The 25,432-nt window shown below is 36.7% G+C and overlaps 1 protein-coding gene across 17 annotated transcripts in view; it reads right to left on the bottom strand.

Annotated features, from left to right (window-relative positions):
• The window catches only part of Dock10 (dedicator of cytokinesis 10), a 266,509-nt gene that overhangs the window by 89,505 nt on the left and 151,572 nt on the right, over window positions 1–25,432 (bottom strand). For 16 of the 17 annotated variants that reach the window (XR_010043486.1, XM_063237241.1, XM_063237245.1 and 13 more), the window contains exons 6-14: window positions 25,260–25,382; window positions 24,780–24,914; window positions 16,261–16,444; window positions 14,907–14,992; window positions 14,513–14,596; window positions 14,245–14,400; window positions 6,489–6,710; window positions 6,161–6,283; window positions 4,020–4,102 (exon numbers count right to left, since the gene is read on the bottom strand). Coding sequence is in view for 16 of the 17 variants with exons in the window: in XM_063237241.1 (XP_063093311.1) it covers window positions 4,020–4,102; window positions 6,161–6,283; window positions 6,489–6,710; window positions 14,245–14,400; window positions 14,513–14,596; window positions 14,907–14,992; window positions 16,261–16,444; window positions 24,780–24,914; window positions 25,260–25,382 (1,196 nt within the window). In the remaining variant the exon portion in view is untranslated. Of the gene's footprint in view, window positions 1–4,019; window positions 4,103–6,160; window positions 6,284–6,488; window positions 6,711–14,244; window positions 14,401–14,512; window positions 14,597–14,906; window positions 14,993–16,260; window positions 16,445–24,779; window positions 24,915–25,259; window positions 25,383–25,432 lie in introns of those variants that run through there. The other variant, XM_063237250.1, reaches the window with a different exon arrangement.

Here is a 25,432-nt window from a genome sequence, read left to right as displayed (position 1 = left end):
TTTGTGGTCCCTCAAACTGTCTCCTCGTTTCTGTGTTACGTAGTGACCAAGGGAGAAAAAGTGCCCCTAGTAAGTAACACCAGGAAAACAGGATAAAAATGCTTAATTGGAAAATAACTTGTGTTAAATATAATATAGACTTTTTGTTCAAATGTGTGAGGTGTTGAAGCCAGTGTTGGTTCCGAATAGGAGAGGCAGTTAAACTGAGTTTAATAATAATTTTTACATGAAACAGTAAGTTCAAATACATTAATATATGTGAGTTATATAACTCGTGGTTGCCTTTATCCATTTCTCTGTGATGGAAATTACTCCCTCACACTGGCCACTCATCATAATGGAAGGAAAGCACTATAGGGTAGCTTCAGTCACAGTGACATATAACTCCTCACTGCTCAGAAAAGCAAAACACTAACTGGCAATAGGCCCAGGAACTGAGGCATCCACACAGATGGTTTCAGGATGGCTGGGACATGGTATCAGTTCCAACTGCTGCAGCTGGGCAGTGATTAGTAAATGGTGAGGATCTCAGAGCCATGATATTGGGGTGTAATAGAAGGGAATACAATGTTAACCAAAAGGAAAAGCATCTTAAGTGTCATGGCAGCATCATTCATAGACAGTATGAATAGGCAGAACACATAAGAAGAATTATACATTTTTTTTTTTTTGGTAGCCATGGGGGGAAAACGTTTAATGGTTGTTAGGTAGTATAAAAATTTAATAAAGAGTCATCTAATCATTAGAGCTAATAAGGAGAGACAAAAGAAACAATTGCACATACTGTGTGTCCTTTGTCACTGGAACTATTCAAACTGGGGATAAATAACCATCTTGGTGATGGTATTGTAATAGCTGTAGGATGCACCTTCTTTGCATGTACAGAGAAAGAATAAAATCCTAACTTTACTTTTGGTTAATTTCAAAGAAACACCAGCATTGTGTGTAAACCTATTCAGCATATCAAATGAGACAAACTAAGTGAAATCATGAAAGAGCCCTGGGATGGATTAAGGCACTTATGATTCTGAAGTTGACATGCACAGATAGTTCCATTTGCAACAGTGACATTTGTCAAGGTCTATTCTTCCTGAATCATGGAGTATAAAAACACGTCCCATGTCACTATATGTCCATTTTCTCCATGGATACTCTGGTACTTTTGGCTACAAAATGGCCACCCAGCCAGTACCAAATAGGAGAACATGCAACATCTGTGATGTTGCATCTGTGATGAGCATCTGTGTGCACTGTCTTGATGATTCTGTCTGGGTGAAAGGTGATCATAAACAACACTGTCAGGGTTACTCTTTTAGTGAGCTGTCTTGAAAGATCAAAATGTCTTGAGAGACACTCAAAGCTATAATGTGAAACAAACTATAGTCTACGAAACATAGTAGAAAGGAAAAGTCATCAGAGAATCTGCAATATCAATAAGGTATTCAAATAGATCAGGAAGTTAGCTTATGTCAAATTGATATAAATAACATCAGCCTTTTGAAAATCTTACTATTTATTTAAGCAGGTTGTGCATCATGAAGGGAAATTTTAAAAATGTTATTTGTCTGGATCCTCTATTACTTAGATAACCCAAGTGGGCTAACATATTATCTGTAAAACTATCCTCATAATCACTTCTCTCAGTTGCCAGAGAAGTTTGTATAAATGAAATTCATATATTTTCACATGCAAATTGGTGGAATACACTGTTTCCTAATGTATAACAAAAGCACCAATTGGACATTCGCATAGCCGGAACTAATGGTTTTATTGGCTTTCCTTTCCTAGGAATAATGATTTTAATGGCTCATAATATTGTCATCCATCTTCCTTGCATCTTATTGTATGCCAGAACTTCAAAGTAAGATTGCTGCTTCTCTCAGCTCCTCAGGTTCTTTCAAAACAGGTAATTTGTTTGTTTCTTTCCTCCACGTTATTCTTCACTGACTCAAATCTATCAGAAATGGGGACTGACTGAGGTGAATTTTTGATTTCCACATGACTTTTAAAAATTATAGTAGTAAAAATTTTGTATAATAGCTCTCTCACTGGATATTTATCGACACTAATTAATCTTTGAAACAGTAACATATATATATATATGCTATATATATATATATATATATATATGTATGTATGCACATATATATAGTACATTAAAAAACAGGTAAAGACAGACTATAATTGGCCTACTATGCTTACTTGGCTGGTCCAGGATAGAGTTGAGACTTTAAGCCCAGATCTATCTGGCTTTAAAATGTTTGCATTGGGGCCAGGGATTTAGCTCAGTAGTGTAAGCGCCTAGCAGGTGAGCACAAGGAGTTTGATCCCTGGTACCATAAAAAAAAAAAAAAGGAAAGAAAAATGCTTACATCTTCAATGTCAGAATAATTCCGGGATCCTTAAAGCAAAACTGTGTTCATTACTGTAATTTTCCTGTATGGGAATACTTCACTGTTGCCAAGGGAAATCTTGCCTCTACTCACTCCAACAGGTTTTCCTATGGGATCCGAGATTACTTAGAACTATGAAAATGTTTGATCAGTGAACTATGAAAAATAAAATTAAATGTATCATGAAGTGCTCAGTATATGTAAATAATATCTTTCCACATGAATGTTATGGCATTTCCTATAACAAAAGATGGAAGAGGATATTCATGATCTACTTCATGCCAAATGCTTGTGCATATGAGGTTGCACACACAGTCCATGAAGCAGGCATTGTCAACTCCCTTTTATACATGAAGACTCTATAACTGAAAAAGAATTTTGCCCAAAGATACAAGAGATGGACATCCAGTGTTTTGGGACTCTGGGATCTGGCCCTTTTACTTTTCTTTGAGATTGGGCCTCACGATGTAATTCAGGCTGGTCTTGAACTCTAGTGGCACAGGCTAAATTCACAGCAATTCTGCCTCAGTCCCGAGTGCTGGGATTACAGATGTGTCGCTGTGCCCAGCCAAAACTCTTTTCCGGAAACAGAACTGGCCATAGAACTGCCACAGAGAAAACTAATGCTCTGAGAGAATACACAGAGGCTGTGTGAGTCTACTTTGCTTTACCTCTGCTTAAACTTCTACATTTGTTCTTCCTATATGTACCGATCCCCTACTTCAAATAATGACCTCCAAAGCATAATAATATTGATGCATACGTTAATCATCTTAGATCAACTGTATGACCTAAAGATGCTGTTACTAACAGGTTCTCTCTTCTTCCTAGATTTTACAGTTACTACCGTTGGGATGATGCCACTTACGTCCAAAGGAACACTTACTAGCCTGCCCTATATTATGACTCTAACTAGCCTCTTAATTCATTCAGTTTGTACATTGTTGACCTTTGCCTTTTCTTCCTTATGAATCTACAAGCTTGTTTCCTTTTCAGAAATTCTCGTATTAATCAAGACATATAGAGATCAAGGAAAATAATGGTAATGGAAGTTAAAGGCAAATTTTGCCCTTTAGTTAGAGGGTTTTTGTCCAGATAGATCATCACTATACAAAGAATTCAGCATTTTTATGAGAGTAAATGGGTATGGGTAAAATTGGCTATGCTGATCTATATCAAAATTGAAAAGAACTCTAAATTATCAACTTGATAGTGTCTTTTGGACATCCCTATTCAGACATGAGCTCTAGGGAAAATTAGAACTACCCAGGAAATCATGGTGCAGCTTTCTAAATTTTATGCAGGTTAGACTTTTGAACTAATATGATGTCAAGGGTTTGTGAAACCAAATATGTGTAATAAGCTTCTATTTGACACCAACCAAGAACATGCAGCTCCCTGAATCATGCCTCCACTGTACACATCAAGGACCTCTATGACAAGCTGTTGTGCTGAATTATCTTGTGAAACGTATGACTCTGGGAAGCTTGGGGTGTTTATGGAGACAAATGCATTAGCTCCTCCTATAGATAGGCATGCTACAAATTACAGCTAATGCAAAAGTATTTAAAACTGACTTCCAATGCTGACTAAAATTCTATTTCTTTTCTGCAGTGATTAACCTACCTCACAGCCCAAGCAAATGGCATGCGGTATTTCCCCAATCTGCTGCAGAACTGCCTGTTGGATTTCAGTATCTTTTGTGCAAACTAAGGAAGAGATAAATAAAAATACTGATTAGAAACAGCACTTTACAATAATAAGAAACATTTTTTCATGGTACTATAAGAAAGCTTTGTAAAACTCTGATTTGCCAACCCACAGATTCTACTTTGTAAGGGCCAAATAACACCCTCTGGGTTCAAACAGTTGTAAGAACATTCTTCTTTCTTTTCAGTTCTCTAATTCCTAATGTAGAAAATTCCTTTTCTTGGAAGATCAAATCTTTCCTTTCCCTTTTCTCTTCTTGACTTAACAGATTTTATCATCTTGAAAGTATTATCAAATTTATACTCACTCTAATATATCATTTCATTCATTTGATAGAAGTCAGTAGATTTGAACTACAAAGGGCTTTACAGGCTCTGTGATCACTGTCACGACCTCTGTGGTGGTGACAGGGAAGTAGCCATGTGACAATTCTTAAGTGAATGAACGTGTGACTGTTTCAGCTTTTCTACAAAATCAGAAGCCAGACTGAATTTAGCCTGAACACTTTAGTTTGCCAGGTTTTGAGCTAACGGATTCTTCTCAATTCTACCTTCAATTGTTATACATGCTTAAATTCAATTCTTTTGGGGGGGGGCAGTCATTGGAAATGGACCTCAGGACCTCATGCTTGCCAGGCAGATGCTGGGCCATTGAGCTAAATCCCCACCCATTAAACTCAATTCTTATGAGTAATTTCCTTAAATACATATTTTTGAAGAAAATATATATTTTTTACATTTTTCTTTTATTAAACAGTATTTGATTGCTTAAAACTATAAGGAAGTAGCAAAATATTACCTATAGTTCCTACAAAGTACTTATTCCCTTTCCTCTTTCTGTTTTTAATGTGTTATGATTTGATGTAAAATTATCGATCTTATTTTTTTTTCACTAAGATCCTCATTAGCTTTGCTGATGACTTAGCAAACTATATTCACTTGCTTTTACTCAGATTGCTGCTAACTTTTCAATAGCATAATACTTTGACCCTTGTGGACTTACATTTTTTCCATAACAATCGATTGTCAGAAGTTCGAAATTACTGATTCAAAAAAGACATCAACCCAAAATATATACTTTAATTTCCTGATGGGTATTGATTTAACTAGTAAGTGAATACTTAAAGCCATATATCTATCAAACTTCATAATTCGGCAAGGCAATGTGGTTTAATTTCTTAAAAGTAATTAAATATTGTTTTGTTTTTCTTTTGGAGATACTGAGGGTTGATGCAAGATGCCAAGGCCTTTGCACTGAGCTATATCCCCCGCCCTTTATTATTATTATTTTTATTTGTATGTTTTTAGTACATGTTTATATTCTTGTCTGAAGCTGGTAATATATATAACTCATCTTAATTTTTCTCATCCTTCCCTCCCTTCATTTCTTGATTCCCCCTTTCATCTGAGAAAAATTTATTTTGCTACTTCCTGTTATTTATCTTTTATTCTGTTGTGCATTCATAATTTGGGTTTTTCATATAACAGAAATGTTGAAACAAGGTCTTGTTAAGTTGTTAAGTTGCCCAGGCTGGGCTTAAACTTGCATTCCTTCTGCCTCACTCTGTTAGAGTGCTATGATTACATGCACTACCATCCCAAACTGAAAGGGATTAAAATTATTTATCAGAAAATTACTAGTACGGTTCGTGTCTAAGCACCCCTCCAAAGCCTCATGCACTCATGGAGGTGGGCCTTTCAAAGGGAGCTGAGTCTAGTATTTGTGATTGATTCATTGTCTAGCATTGAGATTGGCGGTGTGAGTGCTGCACCCACCCAGGGGCAGGGGTGGTGGTGGTAGTGGTGGTAGTGGACTGGCATACTATATGAGGGAGTGAAGGAGGCCTGATTTTCTCTTTCTCCCTTTTTCTTGTGGCCACTTCTGGTTTCTGCCACAGCAGCCATGTTGCCCCACACTACCCTGGCTTGGAACCCGTTGATTATGAACTGAAACCTCTACAAACTGTGAGCTAAAGAAACCTTTCCTTCCTTTATTTTGAGAGCTGGGTATTTTGTCTCAGCAAGGAGAGAAAAGTAACCAACACAATCACTCATTACCTTGTTGGAGTCTGGATTCTTAATGTAAGGTTCAGCCCCACTTGCAATGTTTCCCATCAGGACTTTTTCGATTTTGGCCACCAAGACAATTTCAGAATGTGGATCACTTACAGAAAATATAGCCTAGGTACAAAGATAGCAACTAATTAACATCTGAGGAATCACACTGAAGGCATTTAAAAACATGTTTGTTTTTTTTTAATATATTTTTTTTAAAGGCCAACTTTAAAAATTTTTTATTTGAGAAATTATTCCTCATATGTGATCCATTGGTAAAAACACTGGAAAAAGAATTTTCAGGCCTGTCAAAAGTAAACAAAAGTACAACCTGCTTTGGAAACTTCAGCCATTCTTCTGGAAGTTCCTTGATATGAGGTTCTTCTGATTGTCTTGGTGTGATGATGTCAATATTGCCATTTTCTAGAGTCGCGGGAACCCCTGGGAGCATCTGTCTGACAACAGCGTGGTTTAAATCCACGTGAAAATCGGCAGAAATCTTCCTGCTGACCCTGAGGTCATAAAGTGCCACACTCACAAAAAAAGGCTCAATCTGCATGAAAAATAAAGAACAGATGGTTTTGACAGAAAACTATAACCTGCACAGCAGCCTCCGCACACATTGTTTCCAAAAGTGCAAAGTACAATACAAGCAGGAGGGAAGTTGCCCTTCACTCAGCAGGAGGTACCCGGGACCTCTGTTCCTGCAGGTGCCTTGGATTTCAGGCCTGCACTTCTTTTGTTTCTTCAGTCTAGTTTTGCAACCAAGTATTCCTTGCCTTATGTTGCACTACACAAAATGGCATACAAGTTTTGTGATTATTTTCTTTAAATTCTCAGCACACACCCATGACCTCAGTCTCCTTGGGCCTCTGGTGATATGCAGTAGAATCCTAAAAGTCAGAATGCACTGAGAAATATTTCGTTGGTCCAGCCAATTCTCAGTTTTTAATTGTGGTGTGCAAACCTTTATTGAATACTCACTGTATGTTTACTGCCTTTCCAGACATGCCCAATATTTTAGTGGATGGTCTAGATATTACAGCAGTGTGACAAGCAGATAGACATTGAATTATTAAGGATCTGTTGTCAGAGAGACAAAGAAGCTTCTTAAAAAGAGCTGGTGTCTCAGCTGAAGTTTCTTTTCATCTTTAACAGAAATTAACTATTTTCCCTTTATTTTGATTTTTTTAAACTTTTCGATAGTTAAGGACATACAATGTCAATTTTGTTAGCAACTATGATGTTAATCTAACTCTTCTGGTCACACTGTTATCTGCCACTTTTCTTTAAGGCCACTTCCCATTTAGTAATTGATTTTAAGGTTTGTGAGAATAAATTACAAGATTACTCTCAGTGTCTCACTACTCATCAAAACCAGCCTGCCAGTATTAACTTCCAGTGATAACTCCCACAAGCACCAAGGACTATTATGCTGGCATCAATGTGATTCTCCAATTTCATCATTTCTTTACATCTATTAGTTAATATTCTACTATGAAGACTCGCTTTACCTTCTGTCTCATTTTAAAAACTCATGTATTTATACACATATAGACTGCTGGCTTACTATTCCACACATTTTAATTGTTCATGATTATTATTTACAGTGAAGCTCAAATTGTCCCAGATTTGGCAAAAGGCATTCACTTCAGAGCAGCTCCTCAGTCATTCTGGCAAATCTACATCATGTTTTGAGTATTTCTTTATCCAGTATGTGTTCCAGGCTCACCTCATACTCTCCATATCCCAGACATTTCCCTCTGGAGCTCTAGTTCTTTCTGGTGAGAATGATATTTTGAAACTAAGATCTGCATTGCTGTGCTCATTGTCACTGAGACAGTATTGCTTCTCTGGCTTTTCACAGAGTGAAAGTAAAAACCCATAAGTATGTATACACTAGAAATATTCTAGTATATCTATAATTACCTCTCTCTCTATATATAAATATTTATTAAAAATGAATTGGTTCATGTTGATAATTTCATTTCCAATTCAAAAACTCAGGGACTCCTTCTATTCTTTCTGTTTTTCATAACTGTTTGTCTTCCAACAGTGAGGAATCTGGAATTCATTGTCATTAATCTCTTCTTTGTGCAATTAGCTTACTGAGTCGTTCAAAGGAACCACCCTCCCAACCTCGTTAACTATATTTTTAATACCACCTTGAATTACTCTGAACTTGCATCCCAAAAGATCAGGGCCATGCTATTTCTGCACCCTGCGTGTTTTTCTGTTGCCCACTCTCAGTTGTTGCTGACTATTTACCCAACTACAAGATTCTGGATTCCCCTTTCACCGCTTCCTGAATGTCAGGAAGGAAGCTGAAGATGAGAAATAAAGGCAAAATGGGAAGGTAATGGAAAGTAAGAAGAAACAGGGAGGTTTCTTGGTTATGGTGACAAGAGGTAGCAATGTTGGTACAGCGCTGGTTGAAAGGACTCCTAGGTGAGTGATGTATGCAAAGACATATAAAGACATGAAAGGACACAAGGACACAGGAAAAGAACAGTAAAGTGGCCCTGGAGTGGAGGCAGCAATTTAAGTAGAACGTGTTTTGGGGAAGGGTGTTCAGCTCAGGCCTTTGAAATCCACTGCATGAGTAGTTTATGCCTGGATTAACTGATTGGTGTGTGATTTGAGAAAGGATGCACAGGGGCATAAATAAGAAATCCTATGTTCGAGCATACAGGAACCTAAATGGATGGGGAGAACATCATTCAGTGATAAGAGACAAAGATCAGCCTGGTGATTTTCTGTTGGATATAGATTTTTGTTATTTTAAAGAGAAAACAGAAAAATCAAGTGTGAACAAACCTAAAAAACAACAAAAGCAAAATGACAAGCAACAACAACAAAGTAACAATAGCTACATAGGTTTTCAAAACAAGAAGGTAGGAATTTAACAGTGGTTGCTGTACGCATATTGAAGAAATACAAATGGTAAATAAATATATGATACAATGTTCAACATACTGGTCATGTGAGACACACAAATTAAAACAACACTGAGATTCCATCTCACCCCACAAAGAATGGCTAACATCAAGAAATAAACCAAATACAAATGCCAAACGGCTGTGGGGTAAAAGAAACCCTTTTCCACTCTTGTTGGAAGTGTAGACTGGTGAAATCAGTGTGAGATGCCTTAAAATACTTTTTGTTTCTGTGGTGTGGGATTGAACCCAAGCCTCATGCATGCCATTCAACCACTGTACTTTGGAGAGAAATAAGAAACACAGCAAACTGTTAAAAATTTTAAAACGTGAGCCAGGGATTTAGCTCAGTGGTATAAGTGCCTGCGTGGAAAGCGCAAGATGATTTAGATCCCTGGTGAAAAAAAAAAATTAAAATACAAACAGTGTCACAGGAAAGGAGAATAAAGAAAGAAAGAATGGATAAATAGAAAAATGTTAAGTGTAACAGAGATTAAAATGCATATGAATATAGTTACATACACATTATGCATATATATACATATACGTAAACTATGTGCATAATATATGCACACAGAAGAAATTATGTAGCTCTGCGCTTAAGCAAATGTTCTAAAGATGAACTGTGCCTACAAAATGTAATTTTACTTTTATTTATGCTACTTAACTTTGAATTGATACTTGTTATCTGCCAGCATTCTGTCAACAAGTAGATTATACAGAAAGACCACATGATGACCCAGTTCATAACTGCACAGGCACAGACGCGGCTGTGGATCTTATTAAACACACAGTGAGCATCTTCCATTCTTTGAAATCTAGTAATACAGTTAGCTTATAACAGGGTTACTAGTTCAGTTCCTAAATAATAGCAGTACTTGCTACCTCTCCCTTAGAAATGCAATTAAACATATAAAAAAATTCAACAAATTTTTAAACAATGCAATTATACAATAAATTTTGTTTCATCAACTTGATTTGTTCAGAAAAACACTAGGTTTGAAGTAGTGGTAGTCTGTCAAGAATTTTAAAAATGCAAAAATTAGAATATAATTCAGGCATGCACAAATTCAAAACGCTTTGAAGATCCCAAAAAAAAAAAGTTCTCGTTGTTTTGCTGAATTGTTACATTTTGACTTTCATTTTGTTTCACGAATGGAAATGACTTTGATAACCCATCAGAAACTAAAGCTCATGTGGTGATTCATTTATTTCTTCCAATCCACCTTTTCGATATAATTCTCAAGTCTTACATTTTCAAGGTAGATTAACAAAGCACCTTCATACTCTAGCAGATTAAATCATAGGTTTCTTAGGCTTAGAGTTCTGTTCTAAAAATTCAAGAACATGAAGTTGTAAATATAGCTCCACTTGAAGAAGCTTTATTCATTCAGATTTTAGAATCAATTCCTATTTCAAAGAAATATTTCATACTATGAAATTACCAACTTGAATTTGGTTTTCAGTTTACTGACTAAAAAATTATATGCTGTCAAATTTTATTCCTTTATTGAGAAAAAGTTCTTTCAAGCTCATTCATTAAATGTAGTTATTAGTTCTTCAGTAACTTGGAGAAATATTATGATTAATTTGAACATGTTCATTAAATTAAGAATAATGATTTTTTAAAAAAGTTTAAATAAGAGTGTCATTGAATATATAAAGACTTTGAGAAACAATGTCATTAAGTGACAAATTTCAGAGTAAAGTTGAGGTTGTTTTATGTTCCTGATTATAGAATGAAATTATTTTTAAAGGAGTAATTTTTTAGGGTATTTTTTTTAACATCAGCTTCAACTGCAAGATAAATTAAAAACAGCACAAACATACAGAATATTCTTCATCATCCAAATCTCTTGGCCTGCCAGATATGAAAGGTCACAGGGAAGCTATTCTCCTAACTTAGCTTTGTTTCTGGCTGTTAAGATCGTTCCAAATACAGACACTTAGTATGGGCAAGTGCATGTTAACACAAAGAAAAGAATCCACGTGGACAGAATCATATGGTCTTGGCATTGGAAAGAAAAGCCCTTTATGTCTGATTTTCAATTGGATTTTTTATTTGCACACAAGGATGGGCTGGATAGAAGAAAAAATCTAGCGTTTAAAAGGGTAATGAAACAGAGACATGATGATTTGTGTGAAGTTTTACTGAAATATCCAAATAGTTTTTTAAAAACCAAGCTTCTGGGTTTGTTTTTAATTTAAATCCTGAATGAACGCACAGTCGGACTGCTTCTCCTATCACTTTTCACTACTTGGAAACAGCTCTTGCTATAGTCACAGATTATCTATGCTGTGGGCATCCTTTACTCTGTGAAATTCATTGGACTCCTCTCTGACTTTACAGCAGCAACTAGGACCATTCCGGAGAGTTGACTCCTTGGTTTCTCTCTACTCCAGGAGCAATTCCTTCTTAGCTTACTTCCCTACCCATCTTTTACACACAGCATATGTGACCCCTTCTTCATGTACATTGTTTTTGTTTTTATTGTTCCATGTTTGTATTACCTAATGACCACATTCCTTGTGGGAAGTAGGTACACGTACATAATACATCTCAATTCTTCTTTTATCTCCTTACCCTTCACTGTTGTCTCTCTTTCCACGTTTCAGTCCTCTTCTCCCTTGAAAAAGATATTTCCACTTGTCTGTCTTAACCATCCCCCTTGAGTCACTGCCTGAACTAGACTCACCTGGGTACCTCCAATGACTGTCCCTCCTCTGAGTTCAAACTTTCATTTGAATCAGCCCAAAACATATCTCTATGTCACTATTTAATAAACCTACAAAAAGTGGTATTCTTGATCTGAATCCTGCAAATCTGTTCTTGCTCAGAAAGTAGCACCACCACTCATAGAAATATCCAACACGAAACCCAGGACTAATCCTTGTGGTTTCCTTTTATGTTATTCAGCACGTCCAGCCTACCAGAAAAATGTATCAGAACAGTCACATGTATACATTTATTTCCCTGCTTCTTCCTTGTCGGCCCTCACTGAAGCCACATAACCAGTGGTCACGGTGGCCTTCAATCTGGTTTCCCTGAACATCTCTGATTTCTTCCAATCCATTCTTCTGCCACAATCTTTATGAAGCAGAAATTAGATTATGCTAATTTAAAGTGCTTTAAGCCGTTGACTTCCTCCACACATACTAAGGTTAAATCTATATGCTTCAGTCTAGCTTAAAAGGCCCGCCCACCCCCATGTCTTACTCTTTCTCCCATCTGGTTTTGCTCTGGTCTTCCCTTTCTCCTTATTCCCAGAACTTGGCAATACATACCTGTCTCAGGGCTTCTGCACTTGCCCTTTCGTTTCCCTAGAATGTTTTTCCCCCTGATGTGCCTCTTTATTCCCCTCAAACTTTAAGTCTCCCTTCAAATATTACCTCCTGAGAGAGATCTTCATGAGCACTCGTCTACACCAACCCTGTTCCCAGTTCCTCTGCATCGTATTATTCTGTATTGAGTTTTTAAAGAATTGTGAGATTATTTTGTTAATTTTTTTCTTGCTTATTCTCCATCCTTTAAAATAAATTTGAATATTCAAGACACCAGGGATCTTGTTTATCTTCTTCCTTACTGTTTTTTCCAGGAGCTAAAATCTGGCTAATAATCTCGCCAAGTATTTGTTAAGGAACAAGTAAACTTGAATTTCATTTTTACTCACATCTTGCACAAGGTAAACATTATAAAATATTTTAAAAATTTCGTTTTGGAACAAGGCTCTCATTGGCAATGTTTCTGTTCTAGCTTACTTGCCAACAAGAACTCACATGTAACATGAAAATATCAATGTCCTGCATGCATGAATTTTACAAATTTCAAAGCTTCTTCTCACTTAGATAACAGTAAATATTTTATGAATATTTACTTTGCACTGTGTATTTTCAAATATTATCTCACTTCCTCTTTACACAACCAGTTGAAATATATATTGTTATTAACCCCATTTACCTAGAGAAGCTTGTGAGCAAGCCTCTCACCCAACATGGCGCAACTCCTAAGTTCTAAAGTCAGGCAGTGAGATCAGAAGCTGTGCATCTCCTTGGATTTTCCTCATTCAATTTGGAGGTCCACCATGTGGAAGCTCCAGGATTAGAAGCCTTGAAGAGAACTGTCAAGGTGCTAAAGACACAAGGCTAGGAGTTGTTGAAGAAATATCTCTGACAGAGTTCATTCTTTTTGCCAACCACTGCCTGTCACAACTCACCAGGCTTGTTTCACTGCATCATAAATGGAAAAAGGTGTGGGATTGTGTGTGCCCAGGTTACAGTGAAAAATTAATGCTGTCACTACCTTCTAAACCACCTTTACTTGTCTCAAGGATCTTGAAATCAGTATTCTTCTTTGAGGTGAAAGATATAAGTGAGGGATGATTTATTAGAAATTAAAACAAAATACACTGAAAGAGAATGAAAGGAAATATACCAGATAATTACCTGTATTTGTCCTGATGGCTGGATTATGAGAAATTTGTATTTTCTTTTTTACAGTTTATTGCTTAAAGATCTTTATGCTCATAAAATGCCCCTTTCCACAAGCACATTTATGACCAGTTTACAATTGTCCATTAGAATCTTAACAGAAAATTCTCAAGACAGCTCACTTAATAGGAAAAGGAATCTAGTATGATTAAATGAGTACTATGGTGTTTCCAAGTACAGATAAAGTATCTTTATAATTTCTGCATTTGCATATACTATGTGAGCCATTATTTAAAATTTATCAAATATTATTTAGTTGCTTTACTATTATGCTTTGCTTAAGCAATACTATAGTGAAACCACAGAACTGGTTTGTTAGTTGCAGTTTTTCTGTAACAGACATGAAAATGAATACATAAATTAAAATAAAATATCAGTTTAAAAGTCATCTCAGGTGCCACTAAGAGCATACAACACCTTAGGATTCCAGAACACTGTTCCTCTAATGACACTCCTTTAAATGAAAAGGAAAGTTCTATAGCAGTGCATGGACAGTTCCATTTAGAATCTGTGGATTTTTGTTATGGGGGAAAATGCTGTGAAACATACTCTTTTGTGCACTAGATGTGAAGTCAGTACCCGGATTTATCAGAAATAGAAAGATTCTGATTAGGATTGTATGATTTTGGTTGACTAGCCTAGGATGAAACAAGAGAAACTTACATTTGTTATGGGGTCATTGTCATTCTCTGTAATACATCCTTGAAGATTTAAGTTGAGAGCTTTACAAATGATCATGATTCTCTTGGCAGCTTTTTCTTCAAAGGGTTTTATCACGGCATCTGGTTCCAAAAGATCCTTTTTTTGAAGTTTCAAGGTCTAAAAAATTTTTTGAAAGTTTCAGTCACCACTTATAAAGACAAAATTCTAAATCAGAATCCCCAGTTGCATGGATCAAGTTTATGACTGCTCAGAAAGAACAGTGACTTACATCTATATCTGGATCCAACGAAAACAGATTCAGCCTCTCCATGTTTCGAGAGGCTTTGACACTGTCTTCTGTTTCTGTGAGGTACTACAGAGAAAACCATGTTAGACCTTGGTGTCCAATATCCATATCCAGCCTGACCACATTCACATGGCTAAGAAACAGCTGCTTAGTACCAGCACTGTTTTAATGTCCCGCATTACTACTAGACAGATCTGGAAAATCAAGCTTTGATTTTTGGGAGCTGTGTGCATTTTAAGTCAAACACATTAATGAAAAGTTCTGAATTAGTCTCCTACTCTTAACTCTTAAATGAAAGCATTTCTACTTTTGGCATGAAACCCACAAGTAACAAGCAGCTCAAATTCATGTGCAAATACAATGTCAATTTTATTACTTTTGCGAAGTCTGGGTGTAGGCTGTTCTCTGAAGAGTCTGTTTCTTCTGTCGTACATTCACAAGGTACAGAATTATCCAGTGGATCTTGAAAAGATACACCGAGACAGGTTATTAAATAATGAGTCATAGATCTTTGCAGCCTGTGAGACATAAAACAAGGTTAGACTTAAGAGCTCAAAGGCATGTGAGCGAGCCTCTTTGTTTTGTCCTGTATCCAGTGCCCCATCAATTCAGACAATCAAAGTCTGGAAATGAGACTTCCTGATAATCATTTTGAAATTCGAGCCACGATGTTATTAACAATAAGTTTGGATCTTTCCAACACTTTCTATACACTTGAGGATGTCTTAAAATCTATTCAACAATAGTATTCTTAAATATGCATAAATTTAAAAATATGTGTATATGTTTGATAATTCTCACTCTCAGGCCACCTCATCTAGAACCTGTCTTGTAGTTTCAGTTGCTTAATGTCTGTAGGATATTGTAAATATTAATGCTCTAGTTGATCATTATGAAGAAATAGTAATTGAATATAAATCAGCTACTGTGATACACTGAGATTCTGTTGAAATCAAGCATAGTTTTTATCCTCAGTATCCTGTGACTCTGTTACTTTATAGTATGTGATACTTCGGCTACTCGAATTTAAAGGTCGTTTGGTTTCCAATGTACCATGGTCCTGGGCAAAGGTCTCATTTTCACCAACAATGGCTGACTGTTGGTTGAGAGCCTGTCTTTTATCCATCTATGTCTTGGTTTTCTACCCTTCTGTCCTTTCCTGTTTTTTGTTATTCCATTTTCTTTGCTCAGAATTAGTTAGAATAATATCTGAGGATTAGACCGGGCAGAAGTAGTTGTTTCTTTTACCTCTTAAAAGATATGTTTTATTACACATACTATTGGAACAGGTAATCTGATCTCAGTATGACAAAAAAAAAAAAGCATAATTGAAAGCCACCTTTTCATGGAGAGATGCTAATCCATATTTGCATGTACAGAGAACAAGATTCACTAATTAAATACAATGAAAGACCATGTCCCACAAAATACACTTATAGGTAGCTTCCCACCGGATATGGGTATATTTTTGATGCAGATAATAAACAATTCTCAACATTATGCATTGGATGACAGCTTCAAATCACTGCCAGTCAACTCAAAATCATCCCAATATATGGTGACTGCCACTATTCAGTATAAATAAAGATCAAAGGTGATGCCTTACAACACACAGCTCTGGAATGGATATGTGCTGGTATTCATAATTACTGCAATTACTAGCAGTATAAATGCAGAAAAATCACAGATCACACTTGACAAAGAAAGGGAGATGGCTTTTAAGCTCTCACCCAGTCCCAGCTCAGTGAGCTCCATGCTTCTCCTTCCCTGAAGTGGCCCCTCAGGACTGATCTGCAGGATGCGGTTAAGGGTGTGGATCCACTCATCCATATCCGACTCTGTTTCAGCTGCCAGCACAAAATAGGTCAGGTCGTTCATTTTCAATTCAAAGGCATATTTTCTCAATCTGTTATTCTGTGGTATACAAAGGAAGGAAAAAACCCAGTAAAATCTTAGACAATGATAACCATTTTATATAGGGTTGCATTTCCAAAATCTTTCCATATTTAAAGAAAGCCTCCCAAAACACAACAAAATTTCAGATGGGCTTGAATTGGGTTGTTTGATTTCTTTCAAAGCTTTTTTGTATGAAGGAATATTTTATTTAGCTTTCTGTTGATTGGATTGGGCATGTTAGCTCAAATCTTTCACCTTTAAGCATCAGAGTGAGTATCAGCCAGTTGGGCTTCTAACTCCAACCCATCCCAGAGGCATCACTTGCTGAGGTCACTAATGGTGTCTACGTTTCCTTAGGATCTATGGATATTTTTTTCTTTGAATCGTCCTTCCAGCAGAATTAATATGGTGGCTACCTCCTTTCTTAAAAATCCTTTTTCTCTGGTCTCCAGGACCAAACTCTCCCCCAATTTTCTTCCTACTTCATCCTCCTCCATTTGCAATCTCTGCTGTTAGACCTTCCTTCCCTTTTTTATGACATCTAGTGATAATTCTGTCTCTGTCTCACACTATCTTTTTTCTCATTTAGCCCAGTGGTTTCAGATATCCATAAGCTCAGTTCCATTTTTGGTTTTGGTTTCTCCACCAAACTCCGTGCTCTTCTCTAACTTGAAATTTCTATTTTGCATTTGTAGACCAAACCAAGAGGGCCTGTCCTAGGTCCCTGAATTGCTCCTATCTTTGTTGATTTTGAATTGTCTGACAGTCCTGAGGGAGTCCCTGTCCCACAACGTCCCCTGCACAGTGAGCATGATGCTTGACCCTGTGTGTTTGCATGGCTGATAGACACTACTCATATCTCAGCAGAAAACTTTCCTTAGTTCTCCAGTCTAGGCCAAGAGAACAAGGTTTGTCTTCCAGAGGACTTACAGTGATCTGTAATTACACTGAATAATGTTTTGGTTTGCTTAGGCAAATATATAGCTCCTTCAAGCTGCCTCCATAAGGGCCAGGTCAATATTGCTTACCCTGTGTAAGTGCTGTTACATAGCAAGGCTCCATAGCAGGGCCACTCTTGGTTTGTGAGTAGAACAGAATCACTTTCTATTTTTAGGGACTGACATTTTACCTGGAAATGGTGAGTGAATAGATGATTGAAGGAATGGCCAAACAACTGAAAAACAGACATTCTTTCTTATACAAAAGATTAAAATGTGCTGATGAGTGACTATTTCAGATTGGGTAGCTGTTGTAGTTGTTTTCTACAGTGTCTTTGAAAGGGAAATTTTATCCTGGGCCCTTTCCTCTTGGACCCAGATGTTCAGAAGCTGGCTTTTCTAACTTTTTTTTGGTAATCTACAGTGTTTAGTTCAGTAATATTATTCATTCACAAAGGATGTATCTGTTGTGTTTGCAATTTGTGCTGGATGAAAACAGACTTAGTGTGTTAGTATTCCCAGTAACCAGGAAGGCTTGCAGGATTGTAAAAAGGATTGCAAACTTAAGTCTTTTCTAGGAAACTTAGAGAGATCCCATTTCAAAGTTAAAAAATAAAAATGGGGTTGGGATATACCTCATTGTAAAGGCTCTGAGTTAGATGCTTAGTTCTGAAAGGAAACAAAAAAAAAGTAAGTGTACTTACATACTGCATAAATGTCTCAAAGAAGCAATATTAGCCTCTGTGAGAGTACCAAATAGAAAGATTTGGGTAAGTAAAAGGTCAGAGGTGCATTTTGAGAAGATCATTTCAAATGTAATGGCAATAGGATAGTGGGGTTGGGGAAAGAAGGGAATGGCCTCAAATTAGTGTGCAAAGCAAACATCTAGAAAGCATGTTTACGAATACAAATTCTGAGATGCCACACGTTCCCCAGGAGAAATGAGAAAGACTCCTCTCATTCATCCTTATAGACCCTCCTGGTAAACTGAAGAGAGCAGACTATAAACCCACCTGTAAACCTCACAGAGGGTCTAAATGCAAGGATGGCTGGGGAGAAAGTGAGAGGAGTTGCCTGTATCTTACTGTTTCCTCCAAGAAACAATAGCAACAGGAACCAAAACTAAGAAATGAGCCAGAAACGCCCAGCGTAGAGGTGATAACTTTTTCTAGAACACTGTCAAGTATCCCAAAATGCAAGCACATCTTATTGGTATCTTAACAACAGATATGAAAGTATCTACATGACTAATTGAAGGCTGCAAATAATATGGAGAGGGAGATGTAGGACTCTGTACAATGCTTACTTTAAAGTCGATCAAACTGCAAATTACTTTTGAATGCGGATGCCAAAACTAACATAATTTTAGAAAATATTAATATTAATAAGAGTTGATTTTGTAAATTGCATTCTGTACCTCACATGGCTTGAGGATAGTTGCCAACTTCAGTAATATTATTGAAACTATGTTTTAAAACTTGAGAAAAGCTTAATAAGCATTTGTTTCTCAAGAAAAGGATGTTTATAAATAAGTATTTTATTCGCAATTTCTCAAAAATTAGACTATTTTCTTTTTGAGAAGAAACAGTTACTTGTAGTGCAGAGAAGTTTATGTTGGAAACCATTTTTGATATGCTTGAGTGGTTTTGTATCTTTGTAATCTGAAAGATCATGACATATAGCATAGCAAAAAAGAGAACAAAAGTAAGAAATTAAAGGGACATTTTAATAACTTTGAAGTCTAACACTGTCATCAAAATAGTAATTTAAAAATTAATCATAATTTATTCCCCAATTTATCAGTATATTATGCAGAGAATACAACTACATTGCTCAAATTCATCAGTTTATCCACATGACTTCATAAATAATATGAAACCAAATATGTCCTGCTAGCATGCAATATAGTTAAAGACTTGTGGCAAGCTATTCTACTTCCACAATGTTCAGCTGGAAAAGTTCCAAATTACACATACTCCAGGAAAATCAAGCCAATGGAAGGCTGAGTACTGAGGAGGTAGGTTACTGAAACAAACATTCCATTGTGCCTATTATGTCACTAGTATCTTTCATTGGATTTTGCAAGCATGACAAAAGAGTTTTAAAAGGAAGCACACAACATCTGATCCAGATCATTGGTGTCAGTAGTTCCTAAACATGCAATTTTTTCCACTTTCTATAGGCTTATTTGTTCATTCATTTGAAAAAAAATTCATTGTGTACCTCTTTTGTGCCAGTCATGCAGCACAGCAAAAAATCTAAGTAAAATGCTTTTTCACACTGTACTTACATTCAGTATATAACAGAATAATAGGATATAAAATAAACAGAAATATATGTATAATATGATAGAATATAGCATCATGCATTGATAAATGTAATTTCATTCTTGCATATGTTGTCAGGACGTACTGTTTGAGATGTGTTACACCTATCATATTTGTGTAAGTCACATGCGTTTTGTATATCCCATATGCTAGAAACACTTGTAAGACAAAAATCACATCTATTTTCAATGATGCTTTGTACATAGCAAAGCTTATGAACATATATATGCTGAAATGAATTCTATATCTGAAACTCACTGCTTAAAACTGCATCTGTATTTCTGGTACTTCTTTTATCCATTTGGCTTACATAAATTAAATGTATATAAACATGGGCATACCCACAATATCTATGATAAATACAGCAGTAATGAAAGCATCTTTCTGTAATTTAGGAATTCTGTCTGTGATCTAATTTTGCTATTTATTATCTCTGTGACTTGAGAGAGCCACTTTATCTCTCTCACTTTTACTTTAATAAACAGGGAAAGTAGTAATGTATATTTCATCAAGTGTTGTCAATAAAACAAATGAAGAAAGTTACAGGTGCTATTTGGATTATTATCATGGAAAGTAAGATCTTGCCAGGCAGACACATGCAGGTCAGACATAGCATCTACATATGTTTGCCTTCATAGGTGGACTCCCTCTCTTACATATGTGGGCATGCACAATCTAAGCTGATTCTACATCTCATAGCTGCCCCAAAATCAACCTGTAGAAGGCATTTAAACTTCTAGACTTTGTATATGGTGGCAGACTCAGCGCCTAGGAGGAAATAAAGCATTGGTGTCTCACCACACTGTTAACTCTGCATGAAGTAATGTTGGCCATTACCCTAGTTTAGATAAGGATCAATGAAAGTCTTGGATAATTCAGAGGGATGGCTTGAAAGGGATGTGTGATGAAAGGAAGAAAGAAAGAATGAATGAGTAGATGGGTGAATGAATGAAATAAGGTAATAGGCCTAAAAATCCCTCAGTGTCATGACAAACCTGAAACAACAAAAACTGAAAGTTTTATTGTAGATTACAAGTGAAGTCCTATGGAACAGATGTAGTACAGTCTGATGTTGTTTCAGAAAGTAGAAAAGTATAGTTTGGTCTCTTTTTTGTTTGTTATCAAGACACAGGAATGTGCCCAATATCATTTAAAGTCTTAGAGAAAGTGAATTAGAGTTTGTCTGATTATTCACCGTGCAATAAGTATATTCTATGAACTCTAGGAATTATCCTTAGGAAAACACAACAATATAGATTAGATTTTTTTTATGGTTTATACATTGTGTCAACTTGAGAAGTCTAGAAGTTTAACTAAGTGACTCAGCAGCTCTTCATCCTGGGGTGCAGAGGACAAGCTGTTACCATTCTATGATACTGTTCATTGTGTCAATTTGAGAAGGTCAGAAGTTTAAGTGATTCAGCAGGAGCCAGAGTCTCTAGTTTGTAACATCCTCAACCTGTGCTAATGACTGCACACAGATAGTATGAATGCTGCACCCACCACAGGGGAGCAGCCTGCATACAATAGAAAGGCAAATGAGGAAGGACTGACTGCTGGTTCTTCAGAAGAGCTCCTCTTTGCCTTCAGTTTGGATGTCCTCCTGGCTTCTGGCACAGACTGGCTTCCACCTGGGAATCTTTAGCCTTCCACTATAGATTCTTCAGCTTTCTGTTGTAGACTTTTCAGTGTTCTATTGCAGACCCATTAGCCTTCTGATACAGACTTCAGGGATCACTGCAGTAACCTCCAGCCCTTGGGCTGGGACCCTTCAACCTCTGACCATTGTAAGCCAATCTTTTAATTTCTTATACATTTGTATACCTTGTATTATATGTTACATCTGTTTCTCTGGTAAACCCAGACTATTACAGATCAGAATGAGGCAAGTTAAAATGGTATATTCACTGACAATTATTATGAGTTTGAGCTCAATGAAAATGTTAGATGGTAGATAGCACTTTTTGAGACAGAGTTTGTATTTTTTTGTGGTTGTTGCTGTGATTTACCAGAGAGACTGTCAATGTTTCCTGATAAAACTATTGTGACTCATTGCAGTGAAAGGGTTAACTCCCTAACTCCCCAGAGCGGGGAATGAAAGGGTTAACTCCCTAACTCCCCAGAGCTATCAGAGCAGAGAAAAAAAAAAAAAGAAAATGCACCTGCAAGGTTGTTCTGTCTCAAGGAGATAAGTAAGACAAGTAACTGTTCTGTTCTGGGCACATAGTGACTGGGCTAGGACCCCCAGTCTCCATGGTTACTCAACCCCAAACCCCTCCAATCAATTTCTGCCAAATCCTATGCTGCTCAAAATTAACCAATGCAATCTGCTTCTGTAAACTTGCTTGCCTCCCGCTTGCGCCCTTAAAAACCCTACACAATTCCCCCTCGGGGCCCTCCGCACTTGTTTGCCTGGGGGACCCCATGCGCATGGAAATAAACTTTTTACTCCTCACTACGAGCTGAGTCCTTGGGGTCTTCTTCCCTGCGACGCCGGTTCTTACACAGTTACTCATTTGCTCTGTGCTTTTGTGTATATGTGATTCATCTTCAGGAACATTTTGTGCTTGAGAGCTTACAAGAGCAATTCTTAAACTTTTTACTATCTCACTTGAAATCTTCTACCCAGATGTAATAACTTATAAGCTAGAACACTTCTGGCAATTATGGAAAAAGTGTGACCCAAACACAAGGTGGACAAATCACTTACATCTCTCAAGTCATCTCACAAACCTAAAAGTCTCTGCCTGTAGAAAACATGTAGATGACATTGGATTAAAGCTTTTGATAAAAGGGAAGCCAAATACATGAACCTTTTCAATCATACATGTAGAAGACATATTTTGTGGAATCCCACAGAAAGAGACAGCTTTTTTGGTGTAGACCTATCGCCTGATTTTCATCAGTTGTTACATTTCTGTGGTTCCAGAATTTCTCATGTACTCTGCCATCCATATTTGCATTACAGGTTATTTGTATCAGTAATAGTGAGCTTGACGCCATGCCCTTCTCTGATATGGACTTATGTTTGAATTCCCTTTGTCTAAGAACAGACTCTAGCATATTCCAAGCACCAAATAAATCAGTTGAATGGATGAATCAGTAAATGAATAAGCAAATAAAAAATGTACTAGCACACTTGTGTTGAAATTTCAGAAAGCAAGTCAAGATTTACTAAGGCTTTCCATCAAAGGAATGTCTGCCTTCCAAAGTTGTAAACTTTAGAATGAATAGAAATAGGCAAGAAAGGCTGAAGATTCACTATCATCCAGAACCTTTAGATGTTTTAGCATGGTTGTTCTAGTTTAACAATGAGAAACCTGAGAACAAAAAGGTTGACTCATTTACTCAAAGGTTGCAGATCAAAAAATGGCAAAACTAGGATTTCAAGGCTGACCTGCACCAACTGTAAGTTTGTGTTTTCACCTAAAAGAATCTCTGTCAAAGATCTTTAAGCAGAGACTTTTTAGTGTTTTCACTGTTTCAGTAATAAATAACAGAGAAGGGGCTACAGTGGAAATTCAGACTGGGGCACGTGGGTATGGGTTCAACACTCAGTTCTTCGATTCTTTGAAGAAGAAAAACATGGCATAGACACTATCACTGCAAGCTCTATGTAGAACAAATGACATTACAAATGAAAACTCATTTGACAGAGCAAGCTTTTGAAGTACAAATGGAAAATATATTTTAAAATTTCAGCTCAGTCTGTAAAATGTAATTATTGATCTCTAAGCAATTGCTAAGGATGTACCTCATATTTCTAGATTTGAAAAGTTTTTTCTGTTAACAATAGACAATTCTTTCCTGCCCATTAAGATCTTTATTGTCCTTTTCCTCTGGAAACTTAGTGTCTTCACTAGAGAGCAATTAGATTTCATTTCTATAAGAGTGCTCAGCAACACTTAATTAATTCTTTCCTCTTCAAATTCAGCTTTCTTGCTTTCTGGAGGAATTCCAGGTTTTAATGGAGCAACCGTCCAGAAATAGGCGAGAATTAACAGACTGAAGAGGGCTCTACTTCCCATGTGCAGATCTAAAAATGTCCCCAGTAGTAGTTCAGATGTCATCTCAGTAATAACCCAACAAGCCCTGTGGGTGTCTGGGGCTTACTGACCACAGAAAGTACTGTCCTGCAAGGCTGTGCTCAGAAAAGGGTCCCGGACCTCAAGGAGTCAGAGTTTCATATGATACATGGGGGCAGATTTCATTTCTTCAATTTTTACAGAAGAGGGAATAAGGGTAGATATTACATCAGAGTGGAAAGAGTAAATATTTTGAATGTAAGAATATCTGATGTCTATGGAATATAAAGATCTAAAAAATCATTCTATTTCCCTTTGCCACAGTGGTCTACGTCAAGATTAATACTAAGACAATCATCTGGAGATGAAGAATTTGTAGAATAACATTATACACTAAAACACTATGCCTGTTTCTGAATTTAAATTCCTGGGGATCAACATAATCCTTATCTTTGAAAAAAATGTTGTTTGAGAAAGAAAGAGTACATGTACATTGTGAATTTTCTGTCTTCTTGTTAAGTAGGTATAAACACAACATTTATGAAATGTATACTTTAACTTATATGACTGACATATTAACTTATTTAATTTCCTTAGCTTGGTGGTTCTCTTCACTGCGCCCATATGGGGGGTCAGTTTCCTTGAATAAACACATCAGACTTGTTCCTGCCTCAGGACCTTCTTCGTACTTGTACCCTTGCTCATTCTATACTGCTTGGATCAAATGGTCTTTTAAGAATGCTCTTCCTATCTTTTGAGCATTAGTATTCCTTTTTCCAATCTTACTACTCATTTCTCCTTTCCATTATCCTATTTATCTATTTCTTTATTCAAAAATTTACCAATTGAATCTCTTCTGTTGGTTTATTTCTTTGCTTATGTCCTGTTTTTCTCTACTGGAAGTAAGTTTGGTGGAACCTAGAAATCTAGGCTGCCTTGTTCTTCACTGAATTCCTAGAGTTTATAGCAGTTATTGGTTCATGTTATGTACTCCAAAAACATTTGTGAATATTTTCCAGTGAAAACAACCACCAAAGGGAAAAAAAACAAGATTTCTACTCACCTGTACCACACCTGTACAGGAATCCAAAAAGATACAACCTTTGGGTTCTTTGGAAATCTTTTCATCTTTGTAAAAGTTCATAATGTAGGAATTATCTGGCAACTGAGTCAGCTGGAAGTAACGCTTTTTGAATGACTAAGAAAGGGAAAAGATAGGGGGAAATGTTCAAATTGCAAATGAAAAGTTGAACTTTTTAAAGTCCTTGGGAATTTCTATATTTCTAGGGCATTGTTCTAGAAAAGAACATCTAACTTCCTCATAAATAAAATATTACATGAAGCATAAACTCTAGTCAAATGTTTCTCCTTTGCATTGAGATCAAAGGAAGGAGCATCAAGAAAGGTGATATCTGGGGCTGGGGATTTAGCTCAGCGGCATAAGGGCCTACTTTGCAAGTGTATGGTCATGAATTCAATCCCCAGTACTAATAATTAAAAAAAAAAGGTGGTATCTGAGGAGTCAGTCTCTGTGCTTCCTTACCCGAACAGTGACGGTGTTGTTCACGGTGCTATTGAAATTCCCCTTGTAGAGCCAGCCAGACTTGAAAACGCCAGACCCTCCGGTTCCCCCACCGCCCTTGGAAGACGAATGGGAAGTGGTGTCCTGTACAAAAGGTATCATGAGCATCCATCTGCCCCTGCGAATCCCACATC

This window comes from Cavia porcellus, unplaced genomic scaffold (genome assembly GCF_034190915.1).
Source record: "Cavia porcellus strain 051 isolate PalLab524CR breed Dunkin Hartley unplaced genomic scaffold, mCavPor4.1 scaffold_26, whole genome shotgun sequence".
Taxonomy (NCBI): Eukaryota; Metazoa; Chordata; class Mammalia; order Rodentia; family Caviidae; genus Cavia; species Cavia porcellus.
This window is presented reverse-complemented; position numbering and strand designations above follow the sequence as displayed.